This window comes from Marmota marmota, unplaced genomic scaffold (assembly GCF_001458135.2).
Source record: "Marmota marmota marmota unplaced genomic scaffold, marMar, whole genome shotgun sequence".
Taxonomy (NCBI): Eukaryota; Metazoa; Chordata; class Mammalia; order Rodentia; family Sciuridae; genus Marmota; species Marmota marmota.
Genome location: NW_025999942.1, coordinates 2,166,690 through 2,187,032, shown reverse-complemented (window position 1 = coordinate 2,187,032; position 20,343 = coordinate 2,166,690). Strand labels below are relative to the sequence as shown.

General features: G+C 36.5%; 1 protein-coding gene across 1 annotated transcript in view; it reads right to left on the bottom strand.

Moving 5' to 3' along the window:
• Positions 1-20,343, bottom strand: part of LOC107153258 (mitochondrial intermediate peptidase) — a 138,650-nt gene that overhangs the window by 69,472 nt on the left and 48,835 nt on the right. Inside the window, exons 12-14 of the mRNA XM_048801243.1 lie at positions 18,657-18,734; positions 16,813-17,017; positions 15,369-15,478 (exon numbers count right to left, since the gene is read on the bottom strand). Of these exons, the coding sequence (XP_048657200.1) occupies positions 15,369-15,478; positions 16,813-17,017; positions 18,657-18,734 (393 nt within the window). The remainder of the gene's footprint in view (positions 1-15,368; positions 15,479-16,812; positions 17,018-18,656; positions 18,735-20,343) is intronic.

Sequence of the window (20,343 nt, the reverse complement as noted above, 5' to 3'; positions counted from 1 at the left end):
AAGGCTACAGTTAGCAGACAATGCTTAGCATCTGCACTGATGCTCTCAGTAGCTAAGTTCCCATGAACTGAAGAGGAGGAATGGGGAGAGACAGAAGGTGAGCACACACCACCTGGCCTGTTTTTGAAAGTGGCTGAGAAGTGCACAGTGAGGGAGGAAAGCAGCAGCAGTTGGGAAGGTTGGGCAGAAGGAGAAATTTTTGTTTAAGGTTAGGAAATGCTTAAGCTGGCTTAAGAAAAAAAATGCTGATGGCCCTTAGAGGGGACAAAAGATCAAGCTGTAGAAAGAAGAGGATGAGGTGAGCTCTTGAGAAGGCAGGAAGGAAAGCAGTACAGATGACAGGGGAAAGAATAGCTCAGTGAGAAGAGCAGGTGGGAGGAGACCCAGAAGGTCCCCTTTGGCATGAACTCTCCCTGAGCCCAGAGGAAGTGGCTGGGAGGGAGTGGGAGTCTCAGGGTTAAAGAGATGAGGCAAAATTGTGCAGGTGTCACACACACCAATCCACTGCAATGACACCTCTTTGCACTGAGGTGTGTTTTGGCAGAAGCAAGCTGCCCCCACCGAAGGCCCTAATCAGGATACAGGGGCACCAGAGGTGGATAACGAAAGGGAGAAGTAGAAGGGCAATTGAAAGGCATCCTGTTGAGGCAAAAGTGTGGACCCGGGAGGGGAGGACAGGCAGGCCAGCTGCTTGGCCCACAGCTGCACTTAGCCTGCGTGAAAGGCTCAGCTCTTTGCTCTGTAGACAATTACCGGAAATGCCAAGTCTTAGCTCTACAAGCCAAAGGCAACATTCCCCTTTCCGTTCCTTTCTGAAGTAGCTCATTTATTTGGAGGCCAACATCCTCAAGGTTCAAACTTTTATAGAAAGGGCAAACATTCCAGTACAGACTCAGTGAGGTTTAATCCCTTCCCTGCCAGGTTTGCAATAAAACAAAATATGGAAGAAGAGCACACACAAGCATAAGAACAACTAAAAACAATTTAACAAAAATTATGTTTTCAAAAAAACCCACATGGGGTTAAATAAAATGTTACTGAGTAAAGGGATATGGGGGTCTGTCTTGTACCTATAATTATTTCAAAGTGTAAAATGTAAAAAACAAACAAATCTAAAAGTTATATATCTAAGACCTACTATATATATTGTTATAAGTACAAAGAACATTTATCAAAAAATATTTTTAAATGGATAGAAATAAAATCCTAGAATTCAGATAGAATCATTAACTCATCAAACTATATCTTAAATGATACATTTACATGAAGTAAAGTGTAAATTGGAAACTACTTCAAGTTGGCTCTAATTCTTAAAATTCTTTTTTTAAAATCTAGTTTGGTTGTTAGTTGGCTGGAATAAATGTATTTCAGCTCATGATGCAAGAGTTATATACTTATTCTCTTAGAAAATATTTCCTTTTTAAAATAAAATAACAAATTTAAAACAAAATCAACTTAAATAACAAACTAATTTTTAAGTTACATGCAAAATTCTAAAAATTATTACTAAATAAACAATATTGACAAGTTAAAAAAATAAGCTTCAATTTAGAAAAGTTTCCTGGTGAAATATTATTCTGCAAATTTCACTTTACCAATAAGTCATGGTAACCAATATTGAAATAATTCAGGCTATAATTCCAAAAGTGGTTATATTCACAGAATAGTGCAGATGTTTCATATTATTGTCTCCTAAATTCATGATTCTCACATATGATATACTGAAGAAACAGATAATGATCACATCTCAAATTACAGGTAATAAGCAACTAGATATAAATGAAAATTCATTTTAAACACTAGAACATTGAATAATATAGCATTCACTAAAATGAAAATTTGCCAAAGTCTGTGGAATAAATTATGTCATCACATAATTAGTTGCATGTTTTACCAGATTCTACTTCAATCTTGATAATTACCAAGATAGAAAATACCTGCTTCCCGCTCATCTCTAAATTCAAATATAATGACATATAATTGCTTAGTTCTTCTTAGGATCTGGACACTCCCCTACTTGTTAAAGATTTTTTTTTTTTTTAAATCCTACTAGCATATTAGGAATGCTGTAAATCAAGAATAAAGCTCATATTAACTAATTATGTTAAAGAATGTACAAAAAATGTCAGGTTTGGAGAGTTCTTTGGGTCTATTAAGAATGCTGGAAATGACTGGATTTTCTATTGCTACTCATTTGTAAGAAGTCTCCCAGTATTCTATTTTCTCATTTGGAAACAGCCAAACTCCTGACCACAGAAATGGTCACTTTCCATTATCCAGTTATCCAGAAACATTTCCATGACCCCTTCTTAGACTTGTCAATGTAGAACTGATACTGTAGTCTGCTTCAAAGCCAGCACCTCTCTGGATGTGAAACCTACTACTGTGCTTCACTTCAACATAAAGGAAAGAGTGTAGGTTCAAACGAAGCTTGAATCCTGTACAACTTATCAGCTTAGTGGCTTCATGTTGGGTAATTTACTGAACTTCTCTCTAAGCTACATTTCCTCGTATGCAAAATGTTAATATTATCTTTTCATGGGATTAGATGAGAATCAAACAAGATAATATATTTTAAAAACTCAGTATGTCAAGTTTAACATAGAGTAGGTGCTAAATAAAAAAAGGTAGCTAGTGCTTACTATTTCTACCATCTTACATAATACAATAATCATTGACTGACAAACTTAATTTACATTTTACTATTTTGTCTACATATTCTGTAAATGTAGTCTGTTTTAGATTTACAAGTTCTTAGGAGACAGGAATGATAGCTAAATAGTTCTCTTTCTTTAGCACCTAACAGGTTCTAAATAAGAAATGTACTTTTATAGTTTCCTGTTTATATGTTACATTTCTTTTTATTTATAAAATAGCCACATTAATCCCAGTTTGTTTTATTTTGAGACAGGGTCTCGCTCAATTGCAGAGGCTGGCCTCGAATTTGCAATCATCCTACCTTAGCCCCCTGAGTGGCTGGAAATACAAGCATGCACCTCAGTACCTGGCTAAAATAGCCACATATTTTTAACCAAACTAAACAGTTTTAGAGGAGGACACTTTCTCCAAACTGGTGATTAAGGTTTTGGGGGAAAAAATCTAATTTAATTAATATACAGTCTATATTTTAATATCTGCCACAAAAATCTGGTCATTAACTCATTTTTTAAAAATATTTTTTCACTGTAAGTACAACTGATTATCAAACAATGAGTCAGTTTTTCATCTGCAGGCTACAGTTCACATTTTCTAAAAGACTGGTACTACTCAGAAAATGTTATGCTTCTGATGATATTTTAATCAAATATATTCCATGCAATGGTTCTAGAGTTTGGAGCTGCATAACTTGAAGAAATGTTGACTATATTTCTTAGATTTGTTTGTAATGTCTTTTTCCCTCCTCAGATTGCATTCAAGGTTTTCTCTTTTTATTTGGTTTCCAGCAATTTCATCACAGTGTATTGTATCTAGGTATATTATTTTTGTCATTTATCCTGCTTGGTTTCTTGAAGCTTCTTGGATTTCTGGTTTGATTTTTATTATTTTTGGAAAATTATCAGCTACTATTCCTTCAAATACTTCTTCTAACTTGTTCTCTCTTCTCCTTTCTGGAACTCAAATTGCTTATATATTACACTGTTTGAGACTGTCCCAAGGTTCTTGGATGCTCTGCTTCCTCTTTATCTTTTATTCACCAACTCCTTTTCTCCCTATGTATTTCAACTGGAGTGATTTCTATTGACCTGTCTTTAAATCCAATGCTTTTTTCATCAGCTGTGTCAAGTGTATAGATCTAGATACTGCCACACTTGTTAAAGATTCAAAAGAACCCTACTAATTTATCAAAAATGCTACAGATTCCTCAAAGGAAGTGATCATATGTGAACTGGGGCTTTATTTCTTGCATTTTCATTTGACTAACTCTCTCATATTCCTTCTCTTCTCCCCATCTGTTTACATATGTTCCTCATCTTAGCCACATTACTTTTTTTTAAGTATAGGGGATAATATCCCTTAAAAGAATTCTTTCAATACCTGTCCAAAAACTATTTTAATTATCTGCTCTTTTAAATTCTCTAAGACTGATTCTGTTCAAAGAGTCATCTTTGAGCAGAGTGTCAGGGTTCTGTGCTGCTCTTGAAGTACCTCCTCTAGGCCTGCACACTCCACCTGGCCTCTCACCCTACTCCCAGTAGTTTTCACAAGCACCTGGTAGAGGTATATAGAAAATGGAGTATGAGTGAGGGCAAACTTCCCCTGTATCAGAGCCCTTGAAAATACCAGACTGATAGCCAGTCTACAATTGGCTTCTAACAATCTGTGTTACCCAATTTTTCTTATCCCTTGTATGACCGTTAGATCTGTCACCCAGTGTTCTACAGCAGGCAAGCCAATCTGTGTCTCCTTAGATTCAGACAACTATAAGACCTGGTGACCTCAGCTCTCCATGGGTTCAAGAAGAGTTAGGATTTGATCTGTCTTTTTCTGTACTTAGGTTGACAGCTGTGCCCTTTGAACTTTCTACATCCTGGGTGGGTGGGAAAATCCTCATCAGTGTAGATCTTCCTAAGTAATACCATTTGGGCTTTTAAAAAAGCAAAGGCAAAAACCCTGTATAAAGAGTGAGCCACCCCTTTAAGTCAAGAATTAGACATTAAAAACTATTATGAAGAACTTCCAATGCAGCATTTATGATAAGACAGCATGCTTTAGTACTCTCAAGGAAGGGAGTCAATGGATTTTAGCCAAAAGAAAGTTCACTCAACAAATATTTGCTGACTGACAGCCCATTATGTGACTGATACAGTTGGTAAATGAGTGAACAAAACAGATAAAAATCCCAGTTCTCAAGGAACTTATATTCTAGCAGACCTTGTTATTTTTCAAAATACTATTGGGGGAAAAAAAAGCCATTTTTATTATGCTAGTTCCTATAGGCTCAAGGAACAAAAGAAAAGGATTTAAGCCTCTATTTCCTCTAGGGCTTAACTTTTTGACAGAAAGCATCAAACTGTACTAATTACAATGATGTTTAAATATGCCAACTCTAATCATTTTAAGTTAATTTGTGAGGATTTTGCACCTTAATTTAAATAATGCAGAGAGTCAACAAACAGCAATGAGGGTTAGAAATGTATGTAATATACTTTCAAAGGAAATAAAATGGTAAAATGAAATGCAAAAATGTAAATATGCTAAAGTACCAACTATTCATCCATTTGTTTAATAAAATTCTCAGTATAAGCTACTATCCTAGGTACCTTGAGAAGAATAACAAACAATATCTCTTTAACCAAACTCTACTGAAGTTCCTCCCAACTCTCTTCTCAGATTAGGTCCTGACTCAGTTTTAGAAGAGTCCTGCTAAGTTTTTGCTGTTGTTGTAACAAAAAACTGAAGCTGGGTGTTCTATAAAGAAAACTGGTTTATTTAGATCACAGAGCCAAAAGAGTCTGAAAGTCCAAGATTAGGCAGCTCCATCTGATTGGTGGAGGCCTTTTGGCAGATGGCACAACAATGGTGGGAGTGGGTGCAGAAGAGAATACATGGAGAGCCAAGCACTAAAGCTGCCCAGGCTATGAGTCAGCAGCTCCCATTTCCCAGCTTGATCCCACTCTACCCCAAGCTATATGTGACAGCAAGCACTAAATCTCCATTCATATCTATAATGGAGAAATAACTGGATAGCAGCATGTTTCAACTCACTGTTTTGCTATAATTAGTAATACAGATGATACATAATCAATATATTCAAAATGCTGCCTCAGTCCACAGAGATAATGTTAGGCCTAAGTTCACAGGTAATAATATCTTTTATTGTTTACTCGATTGTTAGTGGTTTTTTTCTAACAAACTAAGATGATTTGAGATTTAAAACAAAAATATTTAAAAATGCTTATGTATTATCATGGGCCTATTGAGGGCTTAAAGAAAGAGAGGGTAGAAGGCTTTGGGGTCCATGAGGTTGGACATTAAACACTTTGGAGAGGGGGTGGCTCTATGGTAGAGTGTTTAGTTTACATGCGGTCCTGGGCTCAATAAATAGATAAACATTTTGATATGTGATAGAGGTCTAATTTCCATTAGAAAAAAGTTCACGAATACTATAAACTTGACTAACAAAACTTTTGAAGCAGGTTTGGATGAATTGTTAATTTTTAGTTTCTAAACGCTTAATTTTTTAAGTAATAAGTAAATGAGCAGACAAGTGACAAGTGCAGTGACTGGTCTAAGGTCACCTGTGCAAGGTGGTTAGGCCAGAATCAGACCCATCTCTACCTCCCACATCAATGTTTTTGTCTAGACATAACTGAGAAGCATTAAAGCTGAAAAATAAGAAAAATTCCCAAACAACCTAAAGCTGCCAAAACTAATCTAGTTCTAGCTGCACTGTAATTTTGACCTTCAATCCTTATTTATATCTCCTGAAAGAATGACAGGAGAAGATTTATTACAAGTCTGTATGTCTCCTGGGAAATAGATCTTAAGCAATTTTCGCCTTGGGCTGACTTTCAAACCCAAGGCAACAAACTAAATCTTATAATGATGCAGTTCTAAAATAAAAATACTTGAATTTTACTGTTCTAAAAAGAACACTTAAAATAGTTATGGGTACTGTATTTTGCAAGACATTCCGTCAGAAGAATAGGCCTTTTCCTATAAAGGGATTTTTAACTAGGAAAAACTGGAAAAAGAAAACGCCCACAAGGTTCTAACATTGATTGATCAACTTTAACATGTAACATCTAACATTGATTGATCAACTGTACATGTAAAACTAATAAATCTACTAACCCCATGTTACCACTGTATGATCTGGCAAATTAGTTGACCTGTCCAGGTCTTAGTGTCTACACAGCATGGGTAACCACATACCCACACCATAGACTCCTAGACAGAACAAACATATAAAATAATGAGCTTTGATTTCCATTATTTGTGGTTTGATAAATATTTCATGAGAAAGAAAACTAACAGGAAACATTTTGTTATAATGGCTAATGGACAAAACTATACCTAAAATATCAGGTTCTCTCACAAACTCAATTGGATGTATTTGGTGATGAGTTTCAAAATTACCAGGAAAAAAAGTTCTAAAATAATTACTTATTTTATTTTTTATTTATTTTTTATTTGTAGTTGGACACAACACCTTCATTTCACTTGTTTATTTTTGTATGTGGTGCTGAGGATCGAACTCAGAGTCTCGCACATGCGAGGCGATGGAAGGAAAGAATAGTTCATCAGGAAGATAAAAAAACTCTATGATTTTATATGCATTTAATAAAATATTCTCAAAATATACAGACAGCAAAAAATAGAACAAAATGGGAAATGACATATTCATCATCCTAGTAGAAGATCTTTACTTCTTCTACATCCTAGTAGAAGATTTTGGTAGGCCAAAAAAGTTATATTTCAAAGATCTAAACAATAGAATTAGAAGGTTAACTTAACAGACCTGAAGGGAATCCACCAGCCACACAATAGACAAGCTGCTCAAGTACTGACAGACTACTTCCAAAACACTATCAGCACATGAGGCCATAAATAGACATCAACAAACAGCAAAGAATCAATATGAAATAAATTAATTAGATATCAATAACTAAAAGAAAAATACATCACCTGCAAAGGTTTAAAATTTTTAAATTATGTTTCTAAACAAGTCCTTGGTTAAAACTGCAATGGAAATCAGAACATTATAAATACTTTGTAATAACATCATAGAATGCAGCTAAATAAAGCACTACATCATGAAATCAAAAGTTTATAGCATTAAAATTTGAATGCACCTCAGGTGTGGTGGCACAAGTCTGTAATACCAGTGACTCAGGAGGCTGAGGCCAGCCTAGGCAAGATAGCAAAATCCTGTCTCAAAATTAAAAAAAAAAAAAAAAATTAAAAACAGGCTGGGGATGTATGTATTTCAGTGGTAGAGTGACCCTATGTTCCAAACTCAGTACCCCCCAAAAATGTGTGTGTTATAAGACTAACAATTAGCTAATATTTACCTTAAGAAATCAGGGAAGAAATAAGAAAGGAGGAAGAAGAGATTAATAACAAAAGCAAAAACTATTAATGAACTAAAACAAACAAAATAGAGAGGAACAAAGTTAGTATTAGTTTTTTGAAAACACTAATGAAATAGCCAAACTCAGGCCAACATTAATAGGGGAAAAAAATGAGAAAACAATACTAGGAATGAAAAAGCATATAATTACAGATTTAACAGAATTTGAAAGATAAAAGAATACTATAAATAACTTTATGACAATAAACTAAAGAACTTAAATAAATAGATTTCTAGAAAATTATAACTTAGCAAAGCTTACTAAGAAGAAGAAAAGAAGGCCCAAAGAGTCATATGACTACTAAAGAATCAGTCATTTAAAAAACTACTCCCTCAGAAAATAACAAACCGTGAATAGTTTTATGGATGAATTTTGTCAAAGTTTGATAAGGAACAGATGATTATCATTTTATAAAAATACTTGTAGAGAATAGAAAAAGAAGGAACACATACCAGCTCATTTTATAAAATGGTATGTACTTAATACCAATGAAGAACAATAGGACAAAGAAAAATCATTAGCTGATTTCTCTCACAAATGCAAAAACGTTCTACATGCAACATTAGCTCTATAATGAAGAGTCATAAAAAAATTTAGGAAGAAGGTTGCTTAATCCTAGAATTCAAAGATGATTTAATCTTTAACATTTATATTCACAACATTAGAAAATTAAAGGAAAAGAACAATCCAGTACCTCAAAAGAGACAAGAAAAATCTGACTGATAAAATATAATATCCATTAATGATTTAAATATTTTTTTTAAAACTTGCAAACTGAAAATTGGAAGGAATTTTCTTTTTCTGGCATCTCCACCAAATCTACAGCAAGTATCTTTTTTTATAATAAAACATTAGAAACATTTCCTTGTAAAATCAAGATCAACACCAATAGAGGAAGGGCACTGGAGGGAGGGAGGGCATGGGGAAGTATTGGGGAATGAAATCTACTAAATTATGCTATGCTATGTCCATGTACAAATATACCACAATGAATCCTGTTTCTCTATATGTGTGTATACATAATATTTAAAATTATAATACACTAATTAAAATAATAACAATAATAATAATAATAGAAGGAAGATAAGTAGAGTATAGCAAGTGGATAGGGGAGGACAGGGCAGGGGAATAGAAGGTACTGGAGAGTGAAACTGATCTAACCATGTTATGTACATGTACAAATATGGCATAATGAATCCTACTATTATGTATAATTCTAATTCAGCAATAAGGCAAGTAATGTCCATTTACAACTTTTACTCATCACTGTATGGGAGGTTCTAGAAAGTAGAGCTGTATGCCAAAAAGAAACAAAAAATAAACGGACTGGAAAGAAAGAATACAATTGTCATTATTCACAACAGAAATACTTTAAAAATTCTATAGACAAGTTATTAATGTAATAACTTTAGCAAGGTTGTTGAAGATCAATATACAATAAAGATAAACTGCATTTTAAAACACCAACAACAAATACAAAATATAATTTTAAAAAACATACTATTCATAGTGGGGTCAAAAGGTGGGGCTCTCAAGACTAAGTCTAATAAAAGTCAAAAAAGGCCCTTAGGAAAACACTAAACTTTAAAAGAATTAAAAAAAAAAAAAAAACTAACAAGTGAAGAAATATGCCATAGTCATATATTTGAAAATTCAATATTCAGAGATATTAGATCTCTCCAAATTGATCTATGATGGTGCAATTCTGAGCAAATTCTTATAAAAAGTTTTCAAGAAAATAGATAACTTGATTCTAAAATGGACAGGAAAGAACACAAAGACCCTAGGCTAGATAACAAATTTTTTGAAGAACAAATTGAGGAAAACTTATCCCACCATATTTGAGGGTTTATTATAAAGCTGTAAAACTGTAGTAATAAAAACAGTGTGGCACCAGTATGAAAATAGATACTTACACAATGAAATAAAAGAAAAATCCTACAAACAGACCAGTACATAGACATGAGTCCTTGGTATATGACAGATCCCTGGAGAAAGCTCATCACAACATGCAGAGGGCAATAGCGGGTATGGGAGGGGAGGTGAGGAGAGTGTGAGGGTGTGTGGAGGGAGTTGTGAGAATCAGGGAAAAAAGAAGATGGAGCAGCAGTTGCTGCCAGGGAAGGGCAGGACGGACAATCAAGGATCTGTTCTATTCAGGATTTTGGCTAAGCTAATTCAGTTACATAGTTAAAAGAGTCCTGGGTAGAAATACGGTCTGAAAAAAATGGGATGGGAATAGAACCTCAGAAATGTGAAGAAAAGGCAGAAGTATTAAACTTTGACTTATTTTCAGAAATTTACCTAAAACCTGACATGAAAAGATCACAAATCTAAGGTAGGGACAAAAAGATTCTGTGTTTAGAATCAATATCTGGGGACAGTGAAAAAAAGAAGAGGAAAATTCTGGGTACTCAAATTTTGTGAGTGTCAGAGGTAGCCTAGCTTCCCCACTGGGGTGTTTGGGGATGGGGTAAGGGTCAGGCTTCAAACTGCAGAATGCAGGTGCTTAATGTTTTCAATGTTGGGTGTAGAGTCTAAGACTATCTCTTCTCCTTGCATACAAGAATGCAATAATTGCAAAGAGCACTTATGATTTTATAACAGCCTGGGGGTGGGAGTAACTATGATATTAAATATAAATAGGTAACCAACAATGAATAGTAGTTTCAGGGGGGAAAAGATTGCTTATTTTCAAATGGTTTAGGGAAGACAAGGATCATGCTTTCAGAAGTGTGGGACCCCAATAGATATAATTCTACGTTCACTCCAAGCAAATGGAAAGGGATGAAGGTCAGAACCAATAAGCACTAAGAAAAGAGACTATAACCTTGTATGTCCTTAAACACCACAGGTCCACTAATGCAGCCATAGAAGGAATGAAGTTTGTGGGGAAATGCCATCAGACTACTGACCCATATTAAGTTTATTATGTTTAAAAACCTGGGCTGTTATCGAGTGTGTACCCCTCTCTGTACCTGGGCTACTGATCAATATATAATACATGCTACTTCCGCTTTGATGCTTCAGCTTGTTGAGACAGTTTTGAATCTCAAATGAGCACCTGGCATTTGTTATCTGTGTGGCACCTGCACATCAGATAAGCATACTTGTAATTCTCCAACCAAAAGGAATTCATTGGCTCCATTATGCTCTAGTTCAGATAAAATACTTGTAGGTGTCAATAAATCACTGATAGGTTATTAGAGGTTTCTGGAATTTATCTCACGATATTAAAATCCTTTCCTGAAATGCAACAGAATAGGAAATTTAGCATAAAGATGTGACCCTGTTATTTTTCCTTATGAGCTTAAATGTATTTATTTACAAAGACTTGGATTTTAGGGAATTAACTTCTTATCCTTAAGGCTAGGACTGCCCTTAAAATGAAAAACCTCAAGTCATTTGGTGTCTTAATTAGTAACAAGAAAAGGCAAGCCCTTTGTGAAGCTTAAAGCATTTATCCGTCCATCTGTTGCCTTCAGGCATGCTTTCCCTTCTCCGTGAAATCACAAATTTATTTTAAATTCTTCAGAGACTGTGTCTGCAAGTCCCTTAAGGGCACTGGACATGACTTCTGAGTCTGAAAGCTGGATTAATTCAAAGCAGCTTAATTCCTTCTTCCATCTCATCTATACTAGAGGGTATTTAGGGCCTTTTATTTTCTTACAACCATCTAGTTCAAAAATGGTTTTTCTTACTAAAGAATTCAGTAAGAATATAGGCACTGAGAAGCTCTCTCCTTTTTTTGGACATTATATCTCTCTCCAAGCAGTGACTCTTACCCTTCTCCACTCCTCTGCTTGCTCAGTCAAGAAATTGTAATATTTGAAAATTGACACTAGAATCAATGATGAATTTTGGCCCAAGATTTAACTCATTTTTTCAAAACAAAAATTTTATTTTTCAAAATCTGAAAGGCTTCTAGTCAATTTGCAGTCTTCCTTACACTTGTGTGCTTCTCATACCTGTGTTCACATGCTCCCCAGACAGCTCCCCTACTAACAAGGCTGGCTAATTTGAGATGCCTCCTGCTTCTCTGAATGGGCAATTTCCCATATCCCTGCACTTCAGCTGTCATTGCTTTGCCATGTAATTCCACATATTGGCAGTGTCCATGTGACTACTATATTTTAGACTTGTATTACCAATGGCATTCTGGACAATAATGATGCTCTCTGATATACCCAAAGTATATACAAATTCCCTCTCAAACTTGACCCTCTTCCAGAATTCTCTCATGTGAAATCTGACTTTTCCTTCTTCCTTGCTCTACTATCTAAGTAGCCCAAGTCCTTCCTAAGTCTCACAGGGCTGGAGGATCCTGTTCCTCCTTGCCATCCCCATTGCAGTGCACAATGTGGCCCTCATCACCGCCTGATTGCCATTGCATTCACCACTAAAGAGCAAGCCAGGCCACAGGTTCAAAGACGAAATCCAGGGAAGATGTTTGCCAAAGGCTGAGGAGAAAATGGGTGGTGGGGCAGAGGAGTGAGGAAGTGAGACAGCAAAGTTCTGTAAAAACAATGCTGAAACTCACTCCAGTAATGAGGGGCAGTGTTGGGAGATGGGCTGGGATTAAAAGGTACGTGGGGAAAAGGGTGCCAAGACTGATACAACTTCTAGGGATGAGCAGGGCAGGCAATAGCAGGGGTTACAGAGAGCCCCAGATATGTAGGCTCGGAGACCAGGGCTGTGCCCTGTGCAACTTGTGCACAAGCTCATGAACCATGAGGGAAGTGGCAGTCTAAGCCCTGGACCATACATAGTCCCAGCCCTATTCTTCAGGAAACCTTGGTAGCTCACTGACATGAGGAATGCTTCTCTCAGACTCCAAGCTCATCTCTCCTCAATCTGTATACCTTCTAGATACCAGGGTCATTTTCCAAAAAAGTCTGATAATCTCACTTCTCTACTTACAACCCTTTAATGATTCACACTCCACCACCCCCACCACACATAAACAACAGGATACAGTTCAAACTTTTGTTTAGGATCTGAACCTTCATCATATGGCCCTACTCTCCATCCCTGGGCCTTTTCTGGCTGCTTCTCTCCTCCTTTTCCTCTAACCACACCCTCTGCCTCACCATAAGCCCTCTTGAAGACTTCTCTAGGCTTCTCAGGGGCTTTTCCCATCGGTACAAATGCACTGCATTTGGCTTTGCCTGTTTCCCTAAGAATTAAAGGCATGAGTCCTGGAATGCTGACTTACTTATTCATGGCTGTTTCTCAGATATGGACAACAGAGACTGGTATTAAACATAAACATAAACTCCACTTGAATTTCCTGACTGAGAATCTCGTGTTCTTACTATGTCATCAATAAATATCTTTGATGAAATGGATTAGGGCAGTCAGGCACAGGGTGCACACCTGTAATCTCAGAGATTTGGGAGGAAGAGGCAGAAGATTGCAAGTCCAAGGCCACCTCAGCAATACAGTGAGACCCTCAGCATCTAAGCAGGACCCTGAATCAAAATTAAAAATTACAAAAAATAAAAAAAAGACAGACATGGATCAGGGCTACTGATTGCTGGCTGGCACACTGCCTCTTCTACGTCCTTTTCCAAGACCTTGTTCCTTTAGCACACCTTCTCCAGCTTCTCCCTAATGCTCCCAGACAGTCTGAGCTAGGATCTCCCTATGACCTCACACTGTGTACCTAGCTATGCTCCAACAGGCCTCAGACAGGGAACAATTACAAAATTCCTAATCATTCCTAAGCCCCCAAATATGTAGCTAAACCCCATGGATAGGTTAGCTATTTGGTGGGGTTTTCATTTCTATACTATTTGGCCATGTCTACATAATCCTCAGAGCACCTCTTTGCATTATGATGAACAAATAGCTAATTAAATTACAAATATTTCATTTTTAAATTTTCTTTTAGTTCTAGGTGAACACAATACCTTTATTTTATTTATTTATATGTGGTGCTGAGTATCAAACCCTGTGCCTCACAGGCACTAGGCAGGCACTCCACCTCTGAGCTACAGCCCCAGTCCCAAATATTTCAATCTTACCATCTTAATAACTGAAGTAAATGACAAGAAAGACTTGATCAGATTAATTACCAAGAAACCCATCCATTATCTATTGTTGAAAATGATAGATAGATAGACTCAAGTCCACAAAAAGAAATGACCAAATCATACAATGCATCTATAGACATAATCAGAACAAGAATCACAAATAAAGGTGGGTTAGGTCCCTTTTTTGGACTAGGCAACTCTAGGGCCTGGAGACTCAAAGATGAATATAATTAACTCTGGCAACAGGGAGGTACATTATTAGGGGAGAAAACCCCAGCTAATGTAATACTATGCAATCAAAGTTGTTAGAGAAGAAATATATTTTCTAATGCAAGCAGCGCAACATTGATATTACAGCTAACTTACCACAAGGTATTTCCCATTTTAATTTAAAAACCTTTAAAATTACAATGCTCCATTGAAATCTAAACCTTAAATTAAGGGATTTTAAGACTTAGCATTATATAGATTAAAAAAATATGCAAGGATATTGGGAAATATGCACAGCATAAAACTGAGGCCATGGAAACAAATATTTAGAAACAAAGGCTCTTTGAAGTAAGACAGGCTCAAGTGCTCTACCAAGAAGACTCCTACATACTTATTTGGAAAACAGGACACAGAACTTTCCTCATGGGGTGGTGAACTAAATAGTAGATAACTTGGCATATAATAAGGGGTAGTTATGTTTTTACATATGACCATATGCTAGCACTATGAGTCTCTAGTCCAAGGGGAGGAAAAGGGAATCAATAAGAAAACCTAAAAAAAATAAAAGGAATCTGGTACTAGGAGAGGGTGACAGAGTTCTGAAAAAGTACCAAGTATTCAAAATTATCCAGCCAATCATCACTATCATAAAAGTCAATCATCTAAACCCTAAAGACAAAATGACCAATATCATCTGAGTATTACCCCTTATCTAAAACACCTGGGACCAGGAGTATTTCAAGTTTGGGTTTTTTTTTAAGATTTGGGGATATTTGCATATGCCATATGAGATATTTTGGGGATGAGGCCAAAATCTAAACATAAAATTCATCTGTTTCACAAACATCTTAACTTATACATAGATTGAAGGTAATTCTACATACATTTTAGTGCACCTGCATTTTGACTATGACTGGTCACATGAGCTCAAGGGTTAAATTTTCCATTTGTGGCATCATGTCAACTCTAAAAAAGTTTTGGATATTGGAGCATTTTGGATTTAGACTTTTTGAATTAAGGATGTTTGAGCTGAATTAGTAGTTCCTACCTGCCCAGTTTGATAATGTCTGGCAAACTGGTTAACCACTCGATAATCATTTGAAAAGTACTCCATCAGAATAGATGGAACCTCAGCAAAATCAGTGGGGCACCTGGTCCCTAAGACGGGAAGAAAGAAAAATATTTGGTATAAGTCAAATCAACATATTTATCTTACTTTTAAAACTTTTATTTGTATTTCTGATGAACTATGATCAGTTTTAATTCATTAAATCAATACTTCTATAAAATTATTGTACATATTTGCAGAAAAGTTTATTATAATCCTATATATTTTTCTTTATATCAAAAGTATAACCAAATATTTGCACAGCTGCTGAAACACCTTATAAAGCAACAGCTCACACCCTCTACAAACAAACCTGTCTTTTGCTATGCTGGTATACTTGAAATATAAATTAAAACATTCTCACAATTAATATAGCATTTGTATTTAATTCACTAAATTCCATTACCTAATGTTTTTATTCTTTATTTGTTTTAAAAGTACTTTATTCAATCTATCTATTGCTTTTTGTAACAAAGTCATTCCTTAGTAAAGAAAAATCAATATTTTAAACACAAAATTACTTAAAGCCACAAATCCTGAAAGGACTTTTTGGTGACAATTTATGATTCTGTTCAGTCTATCTATATAGTCTTTCCAACTACCTTCTCCTTGCCCAATACTGTGTGTATAAAGTTAGTTAATAAGTAATGTGTGCCAACAATTTCCCAGGTGGTCAAATGCTGACTATTTACGGGAGTGAGCTTAAGAATTAGAGATAAGACAACTAAGAGGAATGTCTAGAATATCATTAAATATGGTCACATGTCAACATAAAAAACTAACAAAGCAGAACTATCATTCTATACAAAGGATAATAGTATAAGAAAAATGAAATGCACTTTATCATGCTTTTTAAACGTGCCTTACATTGATTTTTAACAGATAAAAGAGGCAACATTCATTTACTTATTCATTCACTAACTTTGTGCTAGGTGCTAAGGAGATACATAAGCATTTCTCTTTCCCTCTCTCTCTATCACACACATACACAAGGTACTCACAAAGCCACAAACATAAATTCCATGTAAAACATTAGAAAATGGAAAAAGATACATATTCAAAAAACAGGCAATGGAGACTTATGCTCTGGTGAGAGCTGTTAGCAAGGATGAAAAAAAGCATAAAATGGTCAGGCTGTATGACAATATGCATTTATGTATGTATGCATGTATGGAAATGTAAAAAAAAGCACAGTATTTTGCACAATTAAGATAACTTATAATTACAATTTTTTATAAAGTGAAAAATTTAACAAGATGGGGCAATCTAAGATAAAGAACATTATTAAATGATCACATTTTCCAAACAGCACAACCTTTTTCCTAAGAAAAATATTCAAGTTTTTAAAGAATTATATTAAAGGAAAGTTCTCTTCATAGCTCACCAGTGACATGTTGGTACCGAGTTCGTCCCAGCATAGAATGCATGGCATGTCCCATTTCATGGAAAAGATTTTCCATCATTCCAGGAGTTAATAAGGTAGGTGAGTTCCTTGAGGAATGGGGAAGATTCAGCATAAGAACTACAACTGGGAGTTGATAGTCTCCATCTTCTTTTAACCTGCCTCCTCGAATTGTAAAATGGCAATCCTTTGAGAATCAGAAAACATACGATGAGGTGAAAGTATTAGGCAATCTAAAGAGCAAGAGAGTCATCATACTATTATATTCATTAATATAAAACTACACTGAGATGTAAGTTCAAACTTTAACTTATTCTATTTTTATTCTGTATATTTAAAAAGATACCTTTTCTTGACATTTTTTACTCTGCTAAAATTTTAATTCTTTAAAGCACCGGCAATATATTGAGCTTGTATTGACTGATTCATTCACCCAGTGCAAAAATACACACTGAACTGATGCTGTGCCAGATGTAGGAAACAAGTCAACAGAGATCCTAGATCCACACCCTCAAGGTGTTCTCAAGTAACTAGGAAGGGACAAACAACAGCTACTGGGGAAGGGACACTAATATTTATGTTGAGTCTCTACTACGTGTCAAACAATGAACTAGGGGGTACTTACCATGTCTGCTATTTGTATCACTCAGAAGTGAGGGGCCTAAATGATCCTGAAGCAATAAATCTGAAGGAACTCCCTCTGGAGCAGGGACCACACTGAGATTCACCCACTCTATCACTTATTCCTCACAACTACCCCATAAGGGAGTTATGTCACTTTCCAAGTGGGCAAACTGAAATTTTGTCTTGTAAATGTTAAATAATATGTCCAACAACACCCAGTTAGAATCACTGTATCTTGGATCTGAATCCAGGTTAACTACTAGGAGCCAGGGCTGTTAATTACCTAACTGGAGTTTCTATCACCTATTTGGGCAAAGGGGAAGTACACAGGACTCAAAGCCTATACTCTCGTCCCCATTTTGACACCTACTAGACAAATCATCTTGGAACGTAATCTCCCTTTATAAGTGTCACTTATCTCTGGAATGTAAAGAGTATCTTGTCACATCCCAAAGTGGTCATCCAGATTTCCTAAGTTCACATCTGTGAAATCCCTTAGTAACTGTGAATCACTATTCAATGTCAGGTACCATTATTTCTATAATTGATAATCTCATTTCTTGACATCTCTCATCAAGTTGCATAAACTGCTAAAGCTGATTGGCCAGCAAATTTGGTATGGATCTAAAGAAAAAGAAATGAACCTAACATCTTCCATACAAGGAGCTAATTGGTAGGTAAGGTTTCCACATGGACATATGTTCTGAAATTTTGAATTAGGTTCATTGTCAAGCATGGAGATGAGTTAAGAACTGGGGCTCCAGTCATAATGTTTAGATTCAAACCCTAGAACTTTCAGCTGTGAGTCTCTAGGTAAATACATAACCTTTCTGGACTTAGTTTCCTCATAATATTAGAGCCTAGTTCAAAAGGTTGAACATTAATAGATATGTGATAGAACATTAACAGATGTAGGATGTATATAAAAAGGCTCCATGCATTGGTTGGCACAAAAAGGGGCACATAAAATGGCAGCTATCATTATTACTATCATTAACATCATGTTCCAGATAAAAGTGACAGACACATATTTATGCAGTTATTTCTATGACCTTTATTGTTTTCAAATACTATCCTATTTTCAAATGTATATATTTAGTATCTATCATTAGTGCCTTTTAAATATTATGAAACTATAAAAATGATACATAAAGTTTACATGAATAAAAGTAAATTGCTAATCTCTGTAAAGAAAAGATCACCTGATGTGGTTTGTCTGCTCGCTGGAAAAAATCACAGTAAATGTATCCCAATAATCCTTCAGATTCGTGGACGACAGCCTAGAAAACAATTTTAAATTTAGTGGTGAATGAGCCCATCGGAAACTCTAAGTGGGAAAATATTTCTAACACAAGAGCCTATATATTAAAAGTCCATAGTCACAAATACTGACTTCACTTCCCACATTCCACATTACCACAAGGTAGACTCTCTCTTCCCTCATCCTCTTTTGCTCCATCTCTCAAATAGTTTTAATTGAAAATTCTATCCAGGAGAGAAAATTCTTTTCATGGGAATCCTTTGTTCTGACTGCCCATCTTCTATAATACTAGCACCAACCATTGTTCTTCAGAGATGATTTTACAACCCACCCTAATGAGTTGGGAAGAAGTGTTGGCTGGACAATTTTAGTGGCAAAATTATTTTTCCTTTACATCTTGGAATATAATTACATAAGTACAAGTGAATTATAATCCCTGGAATCAAAAACAAGAAGATGCAGCTCTTAGCTTCAGTTGAAAAATCAGTAATATTTTTTTTATTCCCTCTCCAAAAAGAGCCTTACAAAAGAGGCCCAGTTTAAAGGTAAGACACAGCCACTGTCTCCACCTCGCCTTCTTTTGTTTGTTCTGACTTTGATAATCCTATTAGAGAAAACCTCAATTTTGTGCTTTAAAGTTTCCTGCAAGTAAGTATTCATTCATTCAACAAACATCACAAAGCACCTACTAGGTCAGGACTTGATTAAGGCATTTGGGATACAGCAGTGAACACAACTAGCACACAGTGCTGCCCCAGTAAGCCCATGTTCTGGAATACCAGTGAGAGCTCCTCATTGCTTGCACTTTGTCCTTTCAGGCTTCGGTTACCAGTTGTTGTTTTTTTTTTTAATTACATTTCTGCATTTTATCAGTCTTGATCATTTTGGAAAGTTAGTGAAATACAAACGGATATTTAGTAACTTCCATGATAAAGTGATTAGTCCCATCAATTCTCTTTTTCGATCCCCCTGTCACACCTATCCATGCACACATGGCCCAGAGCCAGAGAGACAACTCATGCTGCTGAACAGAGTGAAGTAGGTGCAAGGAGAAAGCATGCAGGCAAAAATGAATAAGACAACAACACAGAGTGGCCCGCGGAGGGGCAGAGCTTCCAACCACTCCTGCAAGGTAGGCGGGCCTGCGACCCACCGGCAAAAGAGGAGCAGCGGACTGCTGAGAGGCAGAGCCGCCCCCTCCCCCTGCGCCGGCAAGGTAGACAGAACTGTGACCACCCACGGAACAGGCCCAGCGGCCTGCTGAGGGGCAGAGCCGCCCCCCACCCCCCCGCGCCTGCCAGGTAGGCGGAACTGTGACCACCAACAGAAAAGGCCCAGTGGCCCGCGGAGGGGCAGAGCTTCCAATCACTCCTGCAAGGTAGGTGGGCCTGCAACCCACCAGCAGAAGAGGAGCAGCAGCCTGCTGAGAGGCAGAGCCGCCCCCTCCCCCCGCGCCTGCAAGGTAGAGGGAACTGTGACCACCAACAGAACAGGCCAGACCTGCAACCGACAGACAGAACAGGCCCAGTGGCCTGAGGAAGGGTAGAGCCGCCCCGCCCCCCACACCTGCAAGGTAGGCGGACCTGCGACCCACTGGCAGAACAGCCCCAGAGGCCTGCAGAGGGGCA